This window comes from Littorina saxatilis, linkage group LG8 (genome assembly GCF_037325665.1).
Source record: "Littorina saxatilis isolate snail1 linkage group LG8, US_GU_Lsax_2.0, whole genome shotgun sequence".
NCBI lineage: Eukaryota > Metazoa > Mollusca > Gastropoda > Littorinimorpha > Littorinidae > Littorina > Littorina saxatilis.
Genome location: NC_090252.1, coordinates 48361357 through 48383052, shown reverse-complemented (window position 1 = coordinate 48383052; position 21696 = coordinate 48361357). Strand labels below are relative to the sequence as shown.

The following is a 21696-nucleotide window of genomic DNA, read 5'->3' as shown; positions in this document are numbered from 1 at the left end:
TAGATAAAGAAAGTATTATCTGACAGCATTTGAAGTGTCATTCTTTAGAATAAATCACGCTGATATTGTTGATTTAAATTTTGACTTTGTCTTGTTTATTTTTAGCGTTATAACATTTAGAGGGTCACCTAGAATCCGTCCTGATTGGTCAAAAAGCCATATGGGGCACTCAATTGGTAATAAACAGTGTTAAATACGAACAGTCTTTCAGGACGATTAGTACTATCTTGTGGTAGAAGTGTTAAGTACTTTCCCCAATAATGTTTGCTTTTCCCTAGTAAATGTTTTAGTGATTTGACCAAATATGGATACATTTCAACCCCTGAGGAGCCTCAGTAATGCACCCAACTGACCTCACTACTCTTCCGGGTGCACTGTGTTATTTTCCCGACCATCAAGTTTCGTTTCACTGCATTATGCTGGGTCAGGTTCTGTCCTACGAGCGTGGCGGTGTTACAAAGCACCTGAGTTGAAACGATTATATCAAAATGTGACATTGAGGGGCTCGTGTCGGGTATTAATGTGGGATTTTTTGCTCTTGTTTTGTAAAACCTAACATGTAGAGTACTCAAACAACGGAAGCTGGAAACAAGTAACTTTACCAGAAGATAGTACTATTTGTCCTGATCAACTTTTCTATTTGAGCACTATCTAACAATTGCCTCGATTGTGTTTAAATAATTACGAACGTCCTGTACTGACCCCTATGCCAGACTATAGCTGTGGCTAAGGCCCTGCGTCCGTGCTGTATGTGTGTCAGTGGCTATGTGCATGAGTATGTGCCTGTGGCTGACAACACGCTTTCCTTTTCTTCTTTGGCAGTTGTGTTTCCTATTCACAGCACTGCAATTGTAATACACAACTCTAGCGGAGAGGGTTTGTGTTCACGGGTCGTTCTTTTGAAAATGTGCGCAAAGGATATAACGGCTCTTGCAAATGCTAAGACAGAAAAGCAGGTGGCAAGTGAACAAAGACGTGTGTGGACAGTAAATGTATGTTTAAATGTGTTCGAATTTGCACATGTTTCATTTTAACACAGATACAGAGGATCTAGGAAAAACAGCATAACATGATACACACACATAGTCACACACCAACTCACACCAACAAAAATACCCCCCCCCACACACACACACACATAATACAAACAATGCAATTCTCTCACACACACACACACACACACACACACACACACACACACACACACACACACACACACACACACTACATTAATTTGCCAAGCGAAAGACTCCCAAGGAAAGCATATGACATGATGAAACATTTACAGGGTTATGGCAAGAAAACATGGTCTCATTATTTGAAAGAAATGTTATGCATGTACGGCTTTGGAGATGTCTGGCTGCAACAAGGTGTAGGCGGTTTGAATCGATTTATAGCAGTATTCAGACAACGATTGTTTGATTGCTTCCAGCAAGACTGGCACGACAGCAACATGAACTCGGAGCGATTTGAATTTTATTCGCTTTTTAAACAAGAAATTCGCGCTGAAGTGTATATAGATCATATTCAGCTCCGCTGTTTTCGAGATGCATACATACAATTTCGATTTGGTATTTCACCCATAAACACTCACAAATGCCGCTATCGAACTGACGTTGTACCGGGCCTTTTGATTTGCCCTGTATGCAGAGAGGACGTGGAAGACGAGAAACATGTATTGTTTGTATGCAAAGGATATTGTGATTATAGACTTGATGTCAAAATATTAAGAGAAAAAACCCAGAGTGAAGATGCGAACAGTATTATACGTGTTATGTCTGCAGATAAAGGGGATTCAGTGGTGCATGTGGCCAGATTCTTATATCGTGTTTTTCAAAAAAGGAAAAGTTTTTTGGACTAGTTACCCAATGTGGAACAGGTGAACGAGACGGCGATGGTTATACATAGTTTGTGCCATGGAATGTTAGAGCAGGTTTGATTGCAAATAATGTATGCTGGTGTAGTACACTTGTGTTGTTGTTGTACCTACTCAAATTGTTGATTTTTGCCCTGGAAATGTTTGTATGTTAGAGAGAGAGAGAGAGAGAGAGAGAGAGAGAGAGAGAGAAAGAGAGAGAGAGAGAGAGAGAGAGAGAGAGAGAGAGAGGGAGAGCGAGAGAGAAGGAGAGAGAGAGAGAGAGAGCTAGAGAGTTTGTGCCGTGGAACGATAGAGCATGATTGAAAGCCGATAATGTATGTTAGCACTGTAAACTTGTTTGTCGTTGCACCTACCCATAATTGTTAATTCATGCGCTGGATATGTCTTTATATAGCTATTCTGATGAACACGTGGGGGAATTCGGGGGCTGTGATTGGATGGTCTCTTCCGATCATCAAAGCATAATGCGGCGGAAGTCGGCCATTTTACTCAATATCCAAAAGCATATTGTCGATAACAAAGACGCATGGTTCCGGTTTCTTCCACGTGTATAAAGTACACGCATACCTCGCCAGGTTTGTTTCTGTGATTAGTCGACAGACGATGCCATTTGCTTTGTGTGTGTTTTTGTTGTTGCTTACTGTACATGACATACATTACGTGTAAAATCCATTTCTTTAACAGGCAACAAACCTTGCAAATTTCCAGAAGCTGCAATCTGAAGCGACCTATCTCTGATTCTAGCAGACGATCTGATCATCTCTCCAATGTTTAACACAAAATCAGCAAACTCTCCTGTCACATAGAACGTCCATTGTATAGTGCAATGTTGAAATGAAGTTACCGGTCTGAAACATTTAGTCGTTTCTTCTGAGACAATCCTTGTTCTCTTATCATCTACAGATTTACCGCAGTCTTCACCACGCGAATTCCCAAGAGAAGTCAGACTTTCGAACATACAATATACGTAGGCAAGCATGATACGTCATGATGTCATATGATTCCTAGCATATTGACGTAATGCTAAACATCCGGTTACCTCGAGTTTTCTCCGTAATACATGTCCGTGGGTTTTTCAATGTTCGCTTATTTCCGTGGCTTCATGCGGAAAGTGAACCGTCGTCTGCAATCAACGACATGGACCATTCTGGTACTTGTTGCTGACAAAAACATGATTTTAACACAGAATTTAATGTCAGAATAGCTATATAAACGCTATCGTGTTTTCATCGTAGCAATAGGGTCCGATATTTAGACTCGAACAAGTATAATGCCACCCGTATAACCGTCCTCTCGTCGGCATTATACTTGTCTCGTCTAAATATCGGGCCCTATTGCTACGCTGAAAACACAATAGCTGGTAATGTATCGATTGGAGATTGGATTTCCCTTCTTTGAGTCATGTGACGTCAGAGGCCTACAAAACTTTATAATTGGGCGTTTCAGGTTGACCGAAACTTTAAAGGAACTACAAAACACACGTCATGTGTTTGATTGCATGTATGTGTGCTGTTTAATGTCAAAACAACAACAAAGTCAGTACATGACGTGTGTTTTGTAGTTCCTTTGAAGTTTCGGTCAACCTGAAACGCCCAAATATGAAGCTTATGTGTTTGATTGCATGTGTGTGTGCCCGGGCTCGTTCAATCGTCAAAACAACAACAAAGTCATAGTACCTGAAAGGAATTCGATCGATACATAATGTTATTTGCGTTTTTGACCAAAATATGACATTTTACACAGATCTCGACAGTCATTGTTCACCTCGACCGCTAGCGCGGTCTCGGAGAACAATGACTGTCTCGATCTGTGTAAAATGTCATATTTTGGTCAAACACGCAAATAACGTATAAGGTTTAAGAGAGAGTGAGAGAGAGTGAGAGCGTGCGTGCGTTCGTGTGAGTATATGTTAGAGAGAAAGAGATAAAACCGGTTGATTGTCCATAAATACAAACACACGGCATGTATTACTGACCCCCCCCTCCCCACACCCCGTTGAAATGAACCTTGTGTGTTTTATCAATAAAATGTCTTACGTCTTACACACACACACACACACACACACACACACACACACACACACACACACACACACACACACACACACACCCATAATATATAGTCAGTCATAGTCAGTAAATCAGGAAAGGAGCTGGAATGCGTAAGGCTACTTTGTGCTTAACATTGTTCACGAACAATGACACAAATGCGTCCAGGGCTGTCTTTGCACTGTCATCGCCGTGGCTCTGTATGCTGTGTGCGTACTAATTTCTCTGCCTTTGTGCATGAACATTGTCCAAAAGAAAAGAGGACGGTTATACGGGTGGCAATTTTCCGGGGGACAATAGTCCGGGGGACAATTGTCCTATGGGGCAATTGTCTGGGGAGCACTTGTCAGGGGGCAATTATCCGGGGGGCAATTAGCCTGCTACCGTCAAAGGCATGTATCTTTAACTTTAAACACTTAACTGTACCTTTCATGAGTTCATCAATGCAATGATCTAAGGTACTGGATGCGGAACAGGTCATTGAGCGTACCGTTTGGGTCCGACACCCCATTCTCAGTGACTATCACCGGCGTGTTGTTGTAGTGGGTGCGGATAAAGTTGAGGATGCCTCGCAATCCCCTCGGTACTATGAACGAGCCCGAGGGTGATCTTAAAACCCCCCAGATAGGACACAACATGAATATGACTGAACGTGATGGTGTGGTGGGTGGGGATAACGTTGACGACGCTTCGCAATCCCGGCGGTATTATGTATGAAGACGACGACCACCTACTGTGATAGGACACACACGGACTAAGACTGAACCTGTTGTTGTAGTGGGCGCGTATAAAGTTAAAGGTACTGAACTTGTCAAATCCTGGTGCACGGAGCCCCTGGTGCTTTTAGTCATACCTCAGGCAGCTATCCGTTAGAAGAACTACCTAGTTTCATTGACTTGCACCCAAAGAGTCAAGAACTGCGATTTTTTTACGAATGAATTTCGTACTCGGACCCGGCTGGTCTTGACCTATTTTTGGATCTAAATTTCGATCAGGTAGATCACCACATCATGCACAAAAAGACACATCACTAGGAAACTATGTCAGACATCATCATGAGTTTGTGTAAAACAAAATCGAGGCCGGAATCACTCAGTTGAATCGAACTCCGACCAAACACCACGTAATAACTAGGTTAATTTATGCACTCGCGTGAACAAGAAACTGTCGAGCTTCACAGATGTCGTCGTTGGGTAGTTTTGGGTTTGTTTTACTACCATAGGACGATTTTTGAACTGTAAACGCACTCAGCTGCAACAACGCAAAACGAAGGCTGTGAGCTGCACTGTGCCTTTAAGGATGCCTCGCATTCCCCACGGTACAAGAAAATCATATGCAAACGAAGTGACATTGATCAGCCAGAATAGCCGGTAGCGTATTACACACACACACACACACACACACACACACACACACACACACACACACACACACACACACACACACACAGAAGCCGTATATGTATATATATGTCACAGTAGAGACGAAGATCTGGTAGAAACGTCGTTTCTACCGGTAGAGACGAGGATCGTCGTTTCTACCGGTAGAAACGACGATCCTCGTTTCTACCGGTAGAAACGACGTTTCTACCAGTAGAGACGACGATCGGAGTTTCTACCGGTAGAAACGACGATCGGAATAAAAACGTTTGTGTGTGTGTGTGCAATGTAGGTGATTTTGTCAATTATGAACACAGTTCTATCTTACCGGAATGAACTCATTGTTAACGTTGTTTACAGAGCACGTGCATTTGTGGGAAATGTATTGAGAATGTCAGCAAATATTGTTCACCTACTACAACTGCCTTCACTGACCAGACGAAGACAGCAATCACAACTTTTTTTTCCTTCAGAGTGAACACAATTCGTGAAATATCTCTGTTAGTTTGACTTCCGAAAACAGTATTCCACAGACCTTCAACATTCTTATAGCCGGCTATTTTAATTGTTGCTAAAGATTGTTGACAATGGAACAAAAAGAAGAGTTCTACAAATTGTTAAGGCTTCACATTGATGGCCTTGATTCAACAAAAAGAGACTCGTTTACGATAACACAAGACAAGTACACACAGGCTATATCTGCGAGAGAGAGTTCCCTTGTGTATCATTTGTGCTATATGAGTTGACTTTTACCAGCTGTTTTAAAGACTTGTGTATTATTTGTGCTATATGAGTTGACTTTTACCAGCTGTTTTAAAGACTTGTGTATTATTTGTGCTATGTGAGGTGACTTTTACCAGCTGTTTTAAAGACTTGTGTATTATTTGTGCTATGTGAGGTGACTTTACCAGCTGTTTTAAAGACTCTTGTGTATTATTTGTGCTATGTGAGGTGACTTTTACCAGCGGTTTTAATGACAAGATCAAAGTTTCTCTCGCTTTCAACTCGCAACCATCTGTTTTAAAAACTCTTGTGTATTATTTCTTCGTTTCTACCGGTAGAAACGACGATCGTCGTCTGTACTGGTAGAAACGTCGTTTCTACCGGTAGAAACGACGATCCTCGTCTCTACCGGTAGAAACGACGATCCTCGTCTCTACCGGTAGAAACGACGTTTCTACCAGATCTTCGTCTCTACCGTGACATATATGACTAAGTGCCAAAAGGTGCTCACAGAACAGAAGACGACTTTGTTTTACAATAAAAATGTTTCTAAAAACGTGTGTCTGCTGAAAATTGGTGTGTGTGTGGATGAATGTGCGAAGAGATAGTGGACATAATTTCGTGTGTCTGACGTGAACGGTTTTGAAGTTATCTTTGTTTAAAGTCAAAAATAACGCCAAAACCGGCCATCTGAAAACGGACATCGTGATACCTCGTGTTTTGAATATGCCACAGAAAAATAACAAGAAGCACAAATGAATTGCATTTAGTTTGATTGAATGCCTGAAACATCGCTTTACAGACGAGACCAAACGTCAAATCTAAATCTCGAGAGAATTTTTTTTTTTCGATAACCGAATTTTAAGGTGTCGCACGCAAGATGTGTCGTCATCACGGCATACATTTTTCAATCGCAGATATTTACTAAATTTCTTTTTCAAAAATTCTGGAATTGATGTCGACACGTCAAGCGATAACGGTGTATCAAACTGCTGTCTTTCAAGTAATCCAGCAAAGACTGCAGAACTTTTGAACAGCATTTTTGAAAACGATTTGAAAATTTCGTCATATCTTGCGTGCGACAAAATGTTCGGTAATTAACGGTTATTTTCTTTTAAAAACAAAATTTACATGTACAAAGATCTACTTCATCTACGGAACCACGTGACACATTCTGTGTTCAAAATTTGTGAAGAAATCACGAACCACGAATGCGCTATCAAGTGTTGAAATTATGTCGTCAACATCTTTTCAGATCTTGCGTGCGACACCATCTTGCGTTCAACATAAAATGTCACTACCTTATCGAGTTTAATGGGTAAAACTAACTATTTGTTGTCTTAGTTTAATCTTCTTAATTAAAAGCGTAATAAAACCGAACTTCCAAGATGAATTTTAATTGAGATTAGCGAAAGAGCGGGCACGCAAGTCGACCTTAAAGTAAAAGAATGATAACACGAGCGTTTGTCGTGTTGTCTTGCGTGCAACACATTGTCCAAAAAGGAAAATGTATATTTTTCTCAGACGTTTTTTAAGTTGAAACCTTGAAACTCCACACACATTTGGGGTTTAATCGCCCCCATGCATGGTAAAAGTCTTGTTGACCCTTGTCAGATTTCAAGGTCACGGCTGGGTCACATGTGGTTCAGAAAACGGATGAAACATATTTTTTCAGAGATTTTTTAAGCTAGAACCTTCAAACTTCAAACAACGCTTTTGCTTAATGATTGTTCAACATGGAGAATTCAAGGTTGATCCTTGAGAAATGTGAAGGTCATAGCAGGGTCTCGTGTGGGTAAAAATGAGATTGTTCGGACACTGCATGTAGCATTGAACGACAAAACATAAGTCATGTCATATTTCAGATATCAGTACATTTACAAATGGACAACACCAGCAAACATGAACCAAGTCTGGTCGACCTTAGTCAAATGTCAAGGTCAAAGTGGCGTTATGGTTTGGGTAAAAAAAAAAGGAAATTGTATTGAACTTCAATTTATATAAAACCAAAGTCTGGTTGATCTGTTTTAAGATTTAAGGTCAAATCTGTTATTTAAGGTCAAATCAAATAGAAATTTGTTGATGCTTAAATCTTTGAAACTTCCAACAGGTTTGAGGTTTGACAACTTCTGGACTTTGAAATCTGGTATGGTTGATCCTGGTAATATTAATTGGTCAAAACATCAAGATCAACAATTATAAAATAAGCACTTTCACCAATGTCAAGTGAGCAATAGCAGCAAACGTGAGTCTTATAAAGATTATCACTTTTTGTGTGACCTCAACTTGACCCCTCTGAATGCTCTCAATCATGGAAATTGACCACACTTTGATTATAACCAAACAACATCAAAACTTTGGAATGTGTGAAGTTTCAAAGGTGTTGCTTAAAAGGCGTTCGTGAAAATGACAATTGTATGTGTCTGACTTCAATGCGACCCTGCTGCGACCTTGACGTTTGATTTTATCAACCAGACTTTCATCATGTGTGAATGACTTCAAACACTATAAAACTAGTTGAAGAAATTGACAATTTTTCAAAGTTTAAGCCAGATGGCACTGCTGTGACCTTGAAATTTGACAAACATTAACCAGGCGGTCACCTTTTTTAGAAAATATCCTTAAAGGATCTTTAACCTTACTGTGACCTTGGAATTTGATGAGGTTTAATTTAACTTGCGTAGTGTGCCAAGTTTCAAGGCCCTAGCTTCAAAAACATATGAGAAAACCTCATTGAAAAATGTATATGTTTGACCTCAACGCGACCCTGCTGTGACCTTGACTTTTTCAACAAGACTTTTATCGTGTGTGAACATTATACACTAGAACTGTGTGTATTTTCAAAGCTCGTGCTATAAACGCGCTGAATAAATTGAAAATATTCCACATTTGGACCAGATGTGACCCCGCTGTGACCTTGAACTTTGACAAAGATTAACCAGCAGGTCACTTTTAATGAGGTTTTATAAAAATGCTGAAAGTATGTAAAGTCTAACTGATCTAGTATTAAAACATGTAAGACGTGACAACGACAATTTTCCAGTTTGCAAAGGAAATTTAACCTCGCTGTGACCTTGAAATTCAATGTTGTTTAATGTGATGTGCACCATACCTGGAGGTCATTATACTTTGGTTGTGTGCCAAATTTCAAAGCCCTAGCTTTAAAAACGTGCGAGATAACCTTAATGCTATGACTCAGTGCCGTTTTGAATGATATAACGAACAAAATTATCGTTATTTGTAAAATCATTTGGGTAAATTTATCTTTTCTTTTCGTAATTGGGTTCCAGCATCTGTTGTCTTAACAAAAATCACAATATCAGTCGTGTTTGTCAACTTTTATTTTTTAGCCCCTTTGTCCGCTTATCGTGCGCACCTTTTGGCACTTAGTCATATATATATATATACACACACACACACACACACACACACACACACACACACACACACACACACACACACGCACATACATATTAGGGCTCAACAAAGTGCGCGTCCCTGCATCCTATGCGCACTAGAAGCCGAAACACGTACTAGACATGTATGGAGGGGGTCCCGGGACGCACTAAACTTTTACAGAGCGGGTCCTGGGACGCCCTATCTTCCCTTTATCGTGCGTACCGTATATACGTTTTTTCAGACTGCAGTCGTCAGCTATTGTACACAGTACACCATGCACGACCACGATGTTTCATAAGTACACCGGGACTTTTCGGCTTTTTGACCCGTGGGACCCTCTAAAAGCCTGCAGTGGGGGTCCATGGACTCTCCAAATATTGAAAGGTGGGGTCCCGGGACCCTCTAGGAGATTCGTGCGTGGGGGGAGCCTTGCATATTCATAAACATATACACCAGACCCTTTCCCCCCCCGCGGGTTAGGGGCAAGAATTTACCCGATGCTCCCCAGCATGTCGTAAGAGGCGACTAACGGATTCTGTTTCTCCTTTTACCCTTGTTAAGTGTTTCTTGTATAGAATATAGTCAATGTTTGTATAGATTTTAGTCAAGCAGTATGTAAGAAATGTTAAGTCCTTTGTACTGAAAACTTGCATTCTCCCAGTAAGGTAATATATTGTACTACGTTGCAAGCCCCTGGAGCAATTTTTTGATTAGTGCTTTTGTGAACAAGAAACAATTAACAAGTGGCTCTATCCCATCTCCCCCCTTTCCCCGTCGCGATATAACCTTGAACGGTTGAAAACGACGTTAAACACCAAATAAAGAAAAGAAGAAAACACCAGACCCTCATCTCGATTCCCGGTCAAAGTTAAAACATTAAGTCACAACTTGACTAAATGTTATACAAAACGGATACAAATAGAAGTGTGAACGCTGCTTGACCTTGCATGCTTAATGATACTGTCAATTTGTTAACGAAAATAAACAGAAACAATAAAAACAAGAAGGGCAAAGCCCATACGACTCACATGCTTGACCTTCTGCTTTACACATTTTTCCTACCAAAATACATGTGACCTTGACCCAAGGTCAAGGTCATCCAAGGTCATGCAACACAAAGCTGTTAATTCAAGACATAGGAAGTACAATGGTGCTTATTGGCTCTTTCTACCATGAGATATGGTCACTTTTAGTGGTTCACTACCTTATTTTGGTCACATTTCATAAGGGTCAATGTGACCTTGACCTTGATCATATGGGACCAAATGTGTCTCATGATGAAAGCAAAACATGTGCCCCACATAATTTTTAAGTTTGAAACAGTTATCTTCCATAGTTCAGGGTCAAGGTCACTTCAAAATATGTATACAATCCAACTTTGAAGAGCTCCTGTGACCTTGACCTTGAAGCAAGGTAAACCAAACTGGTATCAAAAGATGGGGCTTACTTTGCCCTATATATCATATATAGGTGAGGTATTCAATCTCAAAAACTTCAGAGAAAATGGGAAAAATGGGAAAAATAGCTGTTTTTTAGACAACATTTATGGCCCCTGCGACCTTGACCTTGAAGCAAGGTCAAGATGCTATGTATGTTTTTTGGGGCCTTGTCATCATACACCATCTTGCCAAATTTGGTACTGATAGACTGAATAGTGTCCAAGAAATATTCAACGTTAAAGTTTTCCGGACGGCCGGCCGGCCGGCCGGCCGGACGGCCGGACGGACGGACGGACGGACGGACGGACGACTCGGGTGAGTACATAGACTCACTTTTGCTTCGCATGTGAGTCAAAAAACCACTCCTGGAAAAGTGTTTATATACTATTTTGACTTGTATAATATCATCTTGTGTACAACATGTGTAATAGTCAATTAGATGAACATAACTAAACAAACAAACCCTGCAGATGTACGTGAAGTCTGACACACTGGTGCAATTCTGTAACACATGGTACATAGCCACTGGTGAATTAACAGAGAGAAAAATAAAGAAAAACGGTCATGTAGGCTTTGGCATCCATGGGAGGTAATTGGAACCGACCAAACAGACTGACCCAGTAGCGCGACATATGCCGTGACAACCAGGTGACAGTATACGTAAAGTAGCGCGACATATGTCGTGACAACCAGCCTAAGGGTTAATTTGCCATCGCACAAAACTAAACGAGTTGTCTTTTTTATAACATATAATAATAATAATAATAATAATAAGAACATTTATATAGCGCTAAATCAAAAACTTTCGTTAAAAAGGCTTGCTCTAAGCGCTTGACATCTAAACTAAAACGTCATTCACACTCTTTACAATGATGTACAAGAACTTCATGTCACACTCTTTCATTCAGTATAACACCATTCACACAGTTATTATTCTGTACAAAACAATAAGTTAGTCTAACATTTAAAATGTTCATAAAATGAAAACAAGAGAAAACCAGACTGATTAAAACAACTGCTTAGTGCTAACAAAACATGAATCTTAATAATAACGTAATACATGTTTAACTATTAAGACCATAAAAAACCTATATGCTAAAATAACTTCGAACTTTTAAAAACTTCTTATAAAATACACAACACATCTAGATAAACACCAGAATGATAAAACAAAAGGCAACTCGTTAAAACTATTAAATGCATCAATGTCTAAAACACGAAAGACTCAAATATAAAATACACAATTCTCTAAAATTCTTTATTAAAACTGAAACCGACCTGCTCAAAGTAAACCATACCCACCCCCTCCCTACCCACCCCCAACCCTCCTCCTACACTAAATACTAATTATTTCTACTCTTAACTTCCCAACTACACGTTATCCATAAACTATGCACAGGAACATGTGTGTCAGCATTATGTGGCACCGACATGACTTGTGCATATCTAGCATATGCATATATCAAATCGTACGTATATGTGTGTTGATGTAAAAATAAACAATACTTTTTTATATATATATCTAGGACGTCCTCTACGGAGCTAAATATTGAGTCAGATACTATCACTCTCAATTATATCAAAAACATTGTAACTGGAACAGTCAAATTGTGTATCACATCAGCTGCATTATTTGGCTCTGCCAGTAGCTGAATACGTAGAGGTTACATGCCGAGTCTCAGTGATTATTAAAAATAATGGTCGAAGTTAGCGGATCATGAAAAATGCGAGCTTCAGCGAGCTTTTTCATGACCGCGAACTGAGACCATTATTTTTAATAATCACTGAGACGAGGTGTGTAACCTCTTTATTCCCCCTTTCTTCAGTTATTCAAAGAAAACAGGAGTTTTTGTGCGAAAGTTTGATCGAATCCGAATCACTCAACCAGTCAACCTGCGCAGGCGATCGATTAATGCGCGGCTGTATAGTTCCGTGCAAATTATTCCATTCTGTTAACACTTCTTGTCAGTTTCCCTGTTTTAGACTAAAATCAAGTACACAGATAAGCTGTTATTCTGCTGTGGCGGTAAAGGCAGATATTGTGTGTTCTGTTTATGTTTTAGTATCGCTTAGGATAATGTTCTTTGTCAAATGAGACTAGCAGACGAACTTTTGCACCCGTGTTCCAACGTTAATTACTGTATGAAGTTCAGTTTTCTGGGGAAAATAGTGTATGAAACCGCTTTATGTTGTTTAAATTGATGAGATGTGTGCATTTGGTTGCGTGTGATATGTTTATAAAATGAAATATTGTTGAAAACTGACCGTCGGATTGCAGTCAGTGTTGTCGAAGAAACTGCGTTAAAAGAAGGGGAACTACTCTTGTCGGCTAGAGTATGAGTTACTTGCCTTGGGAATTTGCTTGTGATGAACGGTTTGTGCACGGCAGATCTAGATTCAGAAAACAACAACACTCATGGATTTTATATGGAGATTCATGTGTTCAGGCCTGTAGTTGTTAATTTAAATGCGGAATGTTTGTATTGTTTGCTCCAGAGATGTATACTTCGTACGTATAGAGCGTTCGGAACTTTTCAGTCGCAAAAGTAGTACCAAAACAGACCAGCTTCTCAACCCATTGCACTATCGAGGATTCAGGCTGTTGCTGGCTCGTTATTTGTTTGGTTGCTGGGTCATTATCGAAAAATAACTAGCTCTACAAGTTTACAGAGGTAAAGAAGCAGAGGGGGGAATAAATGACATTATTTGTGTGTGTGTGTATGTGTGTGTGTGTGTGTGTGTGTGTGTGTGTGTGTGTGTGTGTGTGTGTGTGTGTGTGTGTGTGTGTGTGTGTGTGTGTGTGTGTGTGTGTGTGTGACCTTTTCAGAATCTGTACTCGTTGACGCATCAGCTATAATGGATTTAAAGTGTCCACTGAGGGATGTAATTAACCAAATGAATGCCTCTATTTGCCCAAACAGCTAAACAGAAAAAACATCTGTTTGTTTCTGTTTTTTTCTTCTGTTTTTCTCTTTTTTTGGTGTGGGGGGGGGGGCGTGGGGGTGGGGGAGGGGTGGTGTTTTTTTTTCAAAAGCAATGATTCCATGATGAAACTTGAAAACGGAGATTTAATCAGGCTCTGATTAAAACTTCAGTCACGTTTGATGCACTGTCCTCTGCGCCTTCACTGGCTTCACTGGCTTCTGAGCCAGCGAAACTGGACTCGGAAGGCTCATCGTCTGGGGTGGTGGGAACAGTCTGGCCTGGCGATGGCCCGGCGCTGTCAGCAGCCGGAAAGGCGTTCTGTGGAGGGGCGTTGTGTAGAGGGTCGTTGTGTAGAGGGGCGTTGTGTAGAGGGGCGTTGTGTAGAGGGGCGTTGTCTGGAGGGAAGTTGGCTGGTAGGGCATCGGCTGGAGGGGCGTTCTGTTGACCTCCTGGCGACCTTGGTTTCCTGATGCAGTAAACTCCAGAAAAAACTGCTGCCATGACGACAAACACACCTCCTGCCACACCCAGACCGATGACCAGAGAGCTTTGTGAATTGGATATGGATTTTTGTGTCCTCGGTTCTGGTGCTGCAACACATGGAGCATACGCAGAATGTCCCCAAATAATGTCACACACAAAAATGACACAAAATATTCACATGTTTTTTGCGACTTATCTCACATCTGGTGTTCATAAGGCGTTTTCTGTTTCAATTATTATTATGAGTCTCGTCTTTCCCATTGGGGGAACACAAACTTCCCGGTCTTTTAGACAAGAATGAAGACAAATGTCAAAGCATCATTAAGGGCTCGCGCACATGTCAAAACAACGGCAATTCGTCATATTAAGTGCATCAATACACAGAACAACTGACCAGCAAATATCACAGGTGGGCCGCAGGTCTCGCTGGTGTTGTATGTAAATTGATTCCCTAAACCGGGTCCGAATGAACATTCAGCCAAGCAGCGAAGACGGGTGAGGTTGGTGAGAAACGCTCGATCGGCTGTCACCTTGAATTGGTACGTGTAAATGTCGGTGTTGGTGTCTCTATCCGCGCATCTTCCATTGTCATTGTTAACACTGGACCAGTTGTTGTCACAAGTAGGGAACGGGGATTGTGCAATTGCGTTTGGGACGCCTGCGTCCACAGTCTCAAGTCTAATTACGGGAACAGCAAAAGCGCACGGTGCACGTTTCACATCTGATCCCCGCACAGTGCACTCCACAGTATTAACATCGTTTTCTATGAAGCCAGCTTCTGGGCAGACGAGCTGGAAAGTAACTTGGGCTACTGCAGCTGCAAATCAAGCAAAGACATTTAAAATAAGAAACCTTCTTCTTCTTCTTCGGCGTACCAAAATAAGAAACCAACATTCCATCAAGAGCGAGAACGTCTTCACACACACACACACACACCCACACACACACACAAACACACACACAGACACACACACACACACAAACACAAACACAAACACGCACTCACACACACAAACACACACACACACACACACACTCACTCACTTACACACACGCGCACACACATACCTAAAGTGTGGATGGTTACCTAAGAGGCGGCACTGGGTGCAGTGCCTTTCTAGTGCACTTGCACTACAACAGCACTGGGTGCAGTACTCGCTCCGGCATCGAAGAATTTTGCACTAAAAAATGCACAAAATTTGACCTATTTCGTCGCCTATAGAGGACGGAAAGAATGTCATTTTGAACATTGTTATGACATTCTTTCCGTCAAAAAAGTCAATTTAACGGTGTTAATTGAAGCGACCATCCACACAATTAGGTTGTCATCCAGAGTTTAGGTTGCCATCCACGTGTGGATGGTTGGCTTATGGTGATTTAGGCAACCAAACCTGTGGAAACATGGGTACACTCACACACACACACACACACACACACACACACACACACACACACACACACACACGCATACACACACATATGACACATTTCCAAAATATTAAACGAATACACGGGTGCTTATCGCTATTACAAGGTGTCACGTTCGCTGCGTGTTATTACATTTGTTCCAACGTTTGATGCTGCATGTGTCAATGACGCTACATTTTCTACCATTTGGTGTCAATATCATGATCAGTGTCTCTCCCTGTCTCTCCGTGTCTGTCTGGTTTGTGTTGTGCTGTGATGTGCGAGCTATGCTGTGTCTCTTTGTGTGTATGTATATCGCTGAAGCTCGCATTTTTCATGATCCGCGAACTTCGACCATTATTTGTAATATTCACTGAGACTCGGTATGTAGCGCCCACATATTCAGCTTGTCAGAACTAGATGCATCTATTCTAATAAGACCACCCCCTCCACCGTGGCAGTGAAACTCACCTACTTTGATGAACATCAGGACAACACTTATATGTATAAGTGTGTCTTTCTCCATCAAACCCGTTCTGCTTAATCGTCGTCTGCAGTGTGATCTTAGGTCTCCTGCTTGTTAAAGCTTAGCTGGGTTGCAGATTGTCAGTGTTAATGTTGTATCAAACAGGAAACACAACAACATGTACAGGTCGGCAACACAAACAAAACCGATCAGTCTTCGGCGTGCTTCATGTCACGCTGCATACATATAAAACACAATGACGTCATTTCAACATTGAAAAAGAACAATAACATCTTGGTTAACACGACCCTACCTTTCAGACTCTTGGTCAACAAATATGAATCGGTCGACGTAGTGCACAGATCTGATACAAAAACACACACATCTTGCAAAGATCTAGGTTGGGCAATTCCTTCTTTGCGATATGGAAACAGTCGTGTTTTTAGCGAAACAAACTGGCACTTCCAACTCGTCATATCTTCAAATCCACTCGGACTAGAACAACGAAATATATATACTGACGTCCAAAAGAAACGCGAAAAACAGTGTCTAGTGTCATTTATTGCCTAATAAAAAAAAACGTACACAAATTCAAATTTCATTATTAATGTCCAATTCATGGTAGAGTAGAACACTGACTTATGGTCCATAACACAGTAAGGTTGCGGAGACGATGCGTTATTAGCGCTTAACATCGTCGCGATATAACCTTCGTGGTTGAAAACGACGTTAAACACCAAATAAAGAAAGAAAGAAAAGAAAGAAAGAAAGCGCTTAACAGAACAGTCAATAGCGTGTGTGGCCCCCATTAGCATCGATGACGGCCTGGCATCGGCGGTGCCTTGAGCGGACCAACGTGTTGCTGGCTTGCCTGGGAATGTTGGTCCAGGCCTGCCGGACGGCCCCATCAAGATCAGCGACAGTTGTGGGCCTTGGGACCACCCTGTTGAGCTGTGTCTGGAGCAAGTCCCAACATTGCTCAATAGGGTTCATGTCAGGAGATAACGCTGGCCAAGGCATCATATGGATGCCTGAGCGGTGCAGGAGATCCTGAGTGGCCCTGGCGGTGTGGGGGCGCGCGTTGTCGTGCTGGAAAACCCAGTTTCCATGGGCTTGAAAAAAGGGCAGCACATGAGGGTGCAGCACCTGGTCCATATAGCGCTGCGCTGTTACGCCGTTGCCGGGTCCAGGACCCAGGCCTTGGTAGATGACGGGACCTAGCACCTGGTTGTGGCCGATGGCGCCCCACAACATGAGGCTGGGCCGAGCGGGTCGGCATTGCACACTTAGAGGATGGGCGATGCCTGGCTGTTCCGTAAAGCACCCACCGACAAAACTCGCATTTCGGTATTTTTTAGATAAAGAAAGTATTATCTGACAGCATTTAAAGTGTCACTCTTTAGAATAAATCACGCTGATATTGTTGATTTAAATTTTTACTTTGTCTTGTTTATTTTTAGCGTGATAACGTTATAACATTTAGAGGGTCACATAGAATCCGTCCTGATTGGTCAAAAAGCCGTATGGGGCACTGAATTGGTAATAAACAGTGTTGAATACGAACAGTCTTTCAGGACGATTAGTACTATCTTGTGGATGAAGGGTTAAGTACTTTCCCCAATAATTTTTGCTTTTCTCTAGTAAATGTTTTCGTGATTTGACGAAAAATATGGATACATTTCAACCCCTGAGGATCCTCAGTGACACACCCCACTGACCTCACTACACTTCCGGGTGCACTGTGTTATTTTTCCCGGCTGTCATTATGCTGGGTTAGGTTCTGCCATACGAGCGTGGCGGTGTTACAAAGCACCAGAGTTCAAACGAATATATCAAAATGTGACATTGAGCGTGGGGCTCGTGTCGGGTATTAATGTGGGGTATTTTGCTCTTGTTTTGTAAAACCTAACATGTAGAGTACTCAAACAACGAAAGCTGGAAACAAGTAACGTAACCAGAGGATAGTACTATTAGACCTGTAGTGGAATGCATGAATGGAGACTATCAAGCTAGTTGGGAACTAAATCCAAAGTTCGAAACTATCGCTCTAGTGCGCAATGCATGGCACGATATTTTCAAATGTTCCGACCTAAGTTGGTGACTAACTTGCCTGAATTTGGTCCTCCTCCGAGGAGGACCAAATTCCTTAGTTTCGAACTATTGCAAAAATACAAATGGCGGCCGCCATGACAGTCTTTGATTTTGCTGTACAAAAAAATCAAATATTCGGCAGTCCGACGCATGAACCAAAGAATGATGTCGACAAAGAAGTTGAAACATTGATTGCGCTTTGGAGGGGGTTCAAATACAAGTCGTGAAGTGACCGGCACAGCTGATTTGGGACACGATCTACCTTGAGTCGGGAGATTTGCTATGAACATTGACTAAATTTCCACTTTTTACATCAGCGACTGTACAAATTTGGCTTGTACATCTTCCTGTCGCTGATTTTAATCGGTTTGGATCATCCAACAGGTAAGAGCAAGATTCATCCGTTGTGTGCGTGTAGTTTGTGTGTCCCACGGTGTGTGTGTTCGTTTGTGCGCCTCGGTGTGTGAGTGTGTGTCAGATTATATTGCAATAATACATTTGTTAGAAAGTGAGAGCAAGGGTAGATCTAGATCTATGGGCCAGGCAGTACTGTCTGAGTGTCTCCGAAACCGTGTTCAGTGTCATAGGAAAATAGGCCTACGAGCCATTGTGTAGTGGTGACGATGAAAGATACAGTTGTTGTTTTTCTGACAGTGACATTGACAATGAACGATCGTCAATGCATCAATGATTATGCACAGCAGCATCGGTTTCTTCGGAACTGTGCACTGTTGACTGAATTTCCCACGGTGGAGCAATGAACAGTAGACACTAAAACAAAGCTAATCTAATGCATTGAAGCATCGCTGTAGATCTATCTCATTCAACTAACAATATAATGCAGTGAATGGCAAATCTATCTCTGAATGAACTGTTGTGTATCCTTATTTGCTGTAAATGTCCTGCCTCACACTGCACTCCCAACATTAGAAGTATGTTTTCTAAGCTGAATGCATGTATAATTTGATATAGTAAGTGTGTAAAGCCAAGAGTAACACTAACTGGCCCAAAACAATTTTTGTGTGTATACAAATGAAGAAAGAAAATGACTTCACTTGAATCACTGCCACTGAAAGTGTGTCTATTGTGTATTTTTAGAAGGGTTATTCAACAATGACTTATTTTTCTGTTTAAATACTTGATATTTACTCTGCATGAACAGAGTCAGAGGTAAATGCTGCTGTATAAACTATGATTGTGAAAGCGGGAATAAAAGAATCAATGAGCGAGTGGTTTAATTATAATACAGTTATTATTTATTGTTAATTAATTATTTTATGGTGTGTTTTTTCAGGCCTCCTAAGAAACCAGAGATGATGTGTGATGAAGTGTTCATACAGCTCTTGCATTCAGATATATATGGATTCTGGAGAGGATTCAGACTGAGTGGACATGCTGCTTTACAGACTACCATGAAGAGTAAGTCACACATTTCTGTACCACTACCAAGTACCTGCTTGTGCCTATTAAATTGTTATTGTAAAATTGATTTATGATATGTAAATTGGCACTGGTGATAGTAGTTTGAAGCTGTGTAGATGTTTTTGGCAGACTTTTGTACGTTGTGTTGTAAAGAGATCTGCGTTTCACATTAGATGCACTTACAATCTAGATAGATACATTCAGCTATGTCGACACTTGTTACATCTGAATCTGAGAGTAGTGGCAGGAGATGCAAGTTTATTGACACAAAAACATTACGGCTTTGTATAAAATAAATTCTTACATAGATCTGTATGTATCCTTGCATAGTACAATTTGTACTATTTATACAAAATGGTACATAAAGCTTGGTTTTAGTTCTCTTTCTCTTCTCAAATCTTTTGCCACTATTCTTGAAGTAAATTACACAGTGTGAATGAACTAATGCAGCACAGGAAAGTAAAACAAAATTGCAAGATAAAATGAAATCATTACTAATTTACTGGAATTATTTTAAAGGCACATACAGTTATTCTTCCCTTGGCTCACCATCCTAGATCTTGCCAGGCTTTTACATGGAATAAGAATGAATCTGTTCACTCGGATACTTCTAAATTCAACACCCTGGCTTCTTCCTGCTCAGAGTTAGATTTTGTTGTGGAAACCACTCTCAGATTAACAAAAATGTTACTTCTTTACTTCTGCGAGTGACTTTTGAGAAATTCGTTCATAAACAAAATTCAACTATGCACATGAAGCAGTCACTGACTGTCAGGGTGTCAATATTTTATGTGTCTGGGTGAAGTTATGTTCCTATCCCATGTACAACTGGCCAGATCTGAAATGGCCAAAATCAATGGGATCAACACACATCCCCAGAATCTTCATCACTGGAAAATGTGGTGGGTTGAATGTATTTTAATAAAAAGGCTGACAGGCGAGTGCTTTGGATCCTGAAAGTTCTGTTTTGGACTGAAATCGAGACACATTTCCTAATGAAACTCAAACTGTATAGTGTTGATGCTGAAGAGCGAAAGTGTGTGGGTTGAGGGCACACTTGTTTTTGACTAAAATCGAGAAACATTTCTGCCGAGCACAAAGTTCATACACGCACAGATTTTTTTAATAGTTTAGATTACAATATCACACACACCATCCCCGATCCCAATGGTCATGTGAAGAGCAAGTGCTTCCTCACCCCCCCCCCCCCCACACACACACACACACACACACTGCTCAACACGTACACACCTTCTCCCCCCAACACACACCCTCCCCTCGCTAACCAAAACCCAACCCCGTGAATACTGAAGGTGCTCAGTTATATGTTTTCTTTATTTTTCAGGAAGGACCGCTACATTAAGGGAAGGCTGTTTGCACCTTGGTTCCTGGGTTCGCTGGGGACGATGATCAAATTCAGAGTACCATCACAATTCTGTGCTTTTCCATCTGATTCGGCTGAGAATGCTTGCAGAGGTTTCTACACTACCCGTCATAAAAAGTAGGCAGATGCGTTTGAGGGCAGATCTTACTGATGAGGCTGTTGATTGAAAAACCAAGTATATGACTGAAAAGGCCATTAATTTCCCTACTTTATTCAGAAACAAAATTGGGTTTTCATGACGTAGTGTCTATGCAGTGAAACCTGCAACACATACACCCCCCCCCTTCCCACAAATCAAATTCACAAAATCAAGCTTCCCGTGTTAAAATCAACAACACAAATCAGAACTAAACCGAAACATGTTTTGCATGTCATTAGACAGAACAATCAAATCTTTATCCAAAACAGTCCGTTTTGTTCACATATATCTTGTCTAACATGAACGCTATGGCATGCTGAGCGTGTAGTTGTCAATCCTCTCAGTTTTTGAAGTCGTTTTAGCGGGTAATGAGACCAAAAATGGTACATTTCAGAACTCCTCAACGCATTGTCTTAAAACTGTCAGTGATTTGTGCTAACACACGTCGTTAAGTACAAAAATGAGACCAAAAAATGGTACATTTCAGTAACTCCTCAACGCATTGTCTTAAA

The 21696-nt window shown here is 41.1% G+C and overlaps 1 protein-coding gene and 1 long non-coding RNA gene across 2 annotated transcripts; one reads left to right on the top strand and one right to left on the bottom strand.

The window, feature by feature from the left end:
• Nucleotides 1-13866: 13866 nt before the first annotated feature.
• On the bottom strand, nt 13867-16381 carry LOC138973725 (uncharacterized). Its single transcript, XM_070346451.1, has 3 exons — nt 16154-16381; nt 14670-15092; nt 13867-14382 (listed from the first exon to the last, which is right to left on the bottom strand). The coding sequence occupies exons 1-3, from the start codon at nt 16206-16208 to the stop codon at nt 13940-13942; spliced, it is 921 nt and encodes a 306-aa protein (XP_070202552.1). The 5' UTR covers nt 16209-16381; the 3' UTR covers nt 13867-13939.
• Nucleotides 16382-18148: 1767 nt separating this feature from the next.
• Nucleotides 18149-21320, top strand: LOC138973724 (uncharacterized). Its single transcript, XR_011458117.1, has 3 exons — nt 18149-18623; nt 19534-19658; nt 21007-21320. It is a non-coding gene; the product is annotated as an uncharacterized lncRNA (long non-coding RNA).
• The last annotated feature ends 376 nt before the right edge of the window (nt 21321-21696 follow it).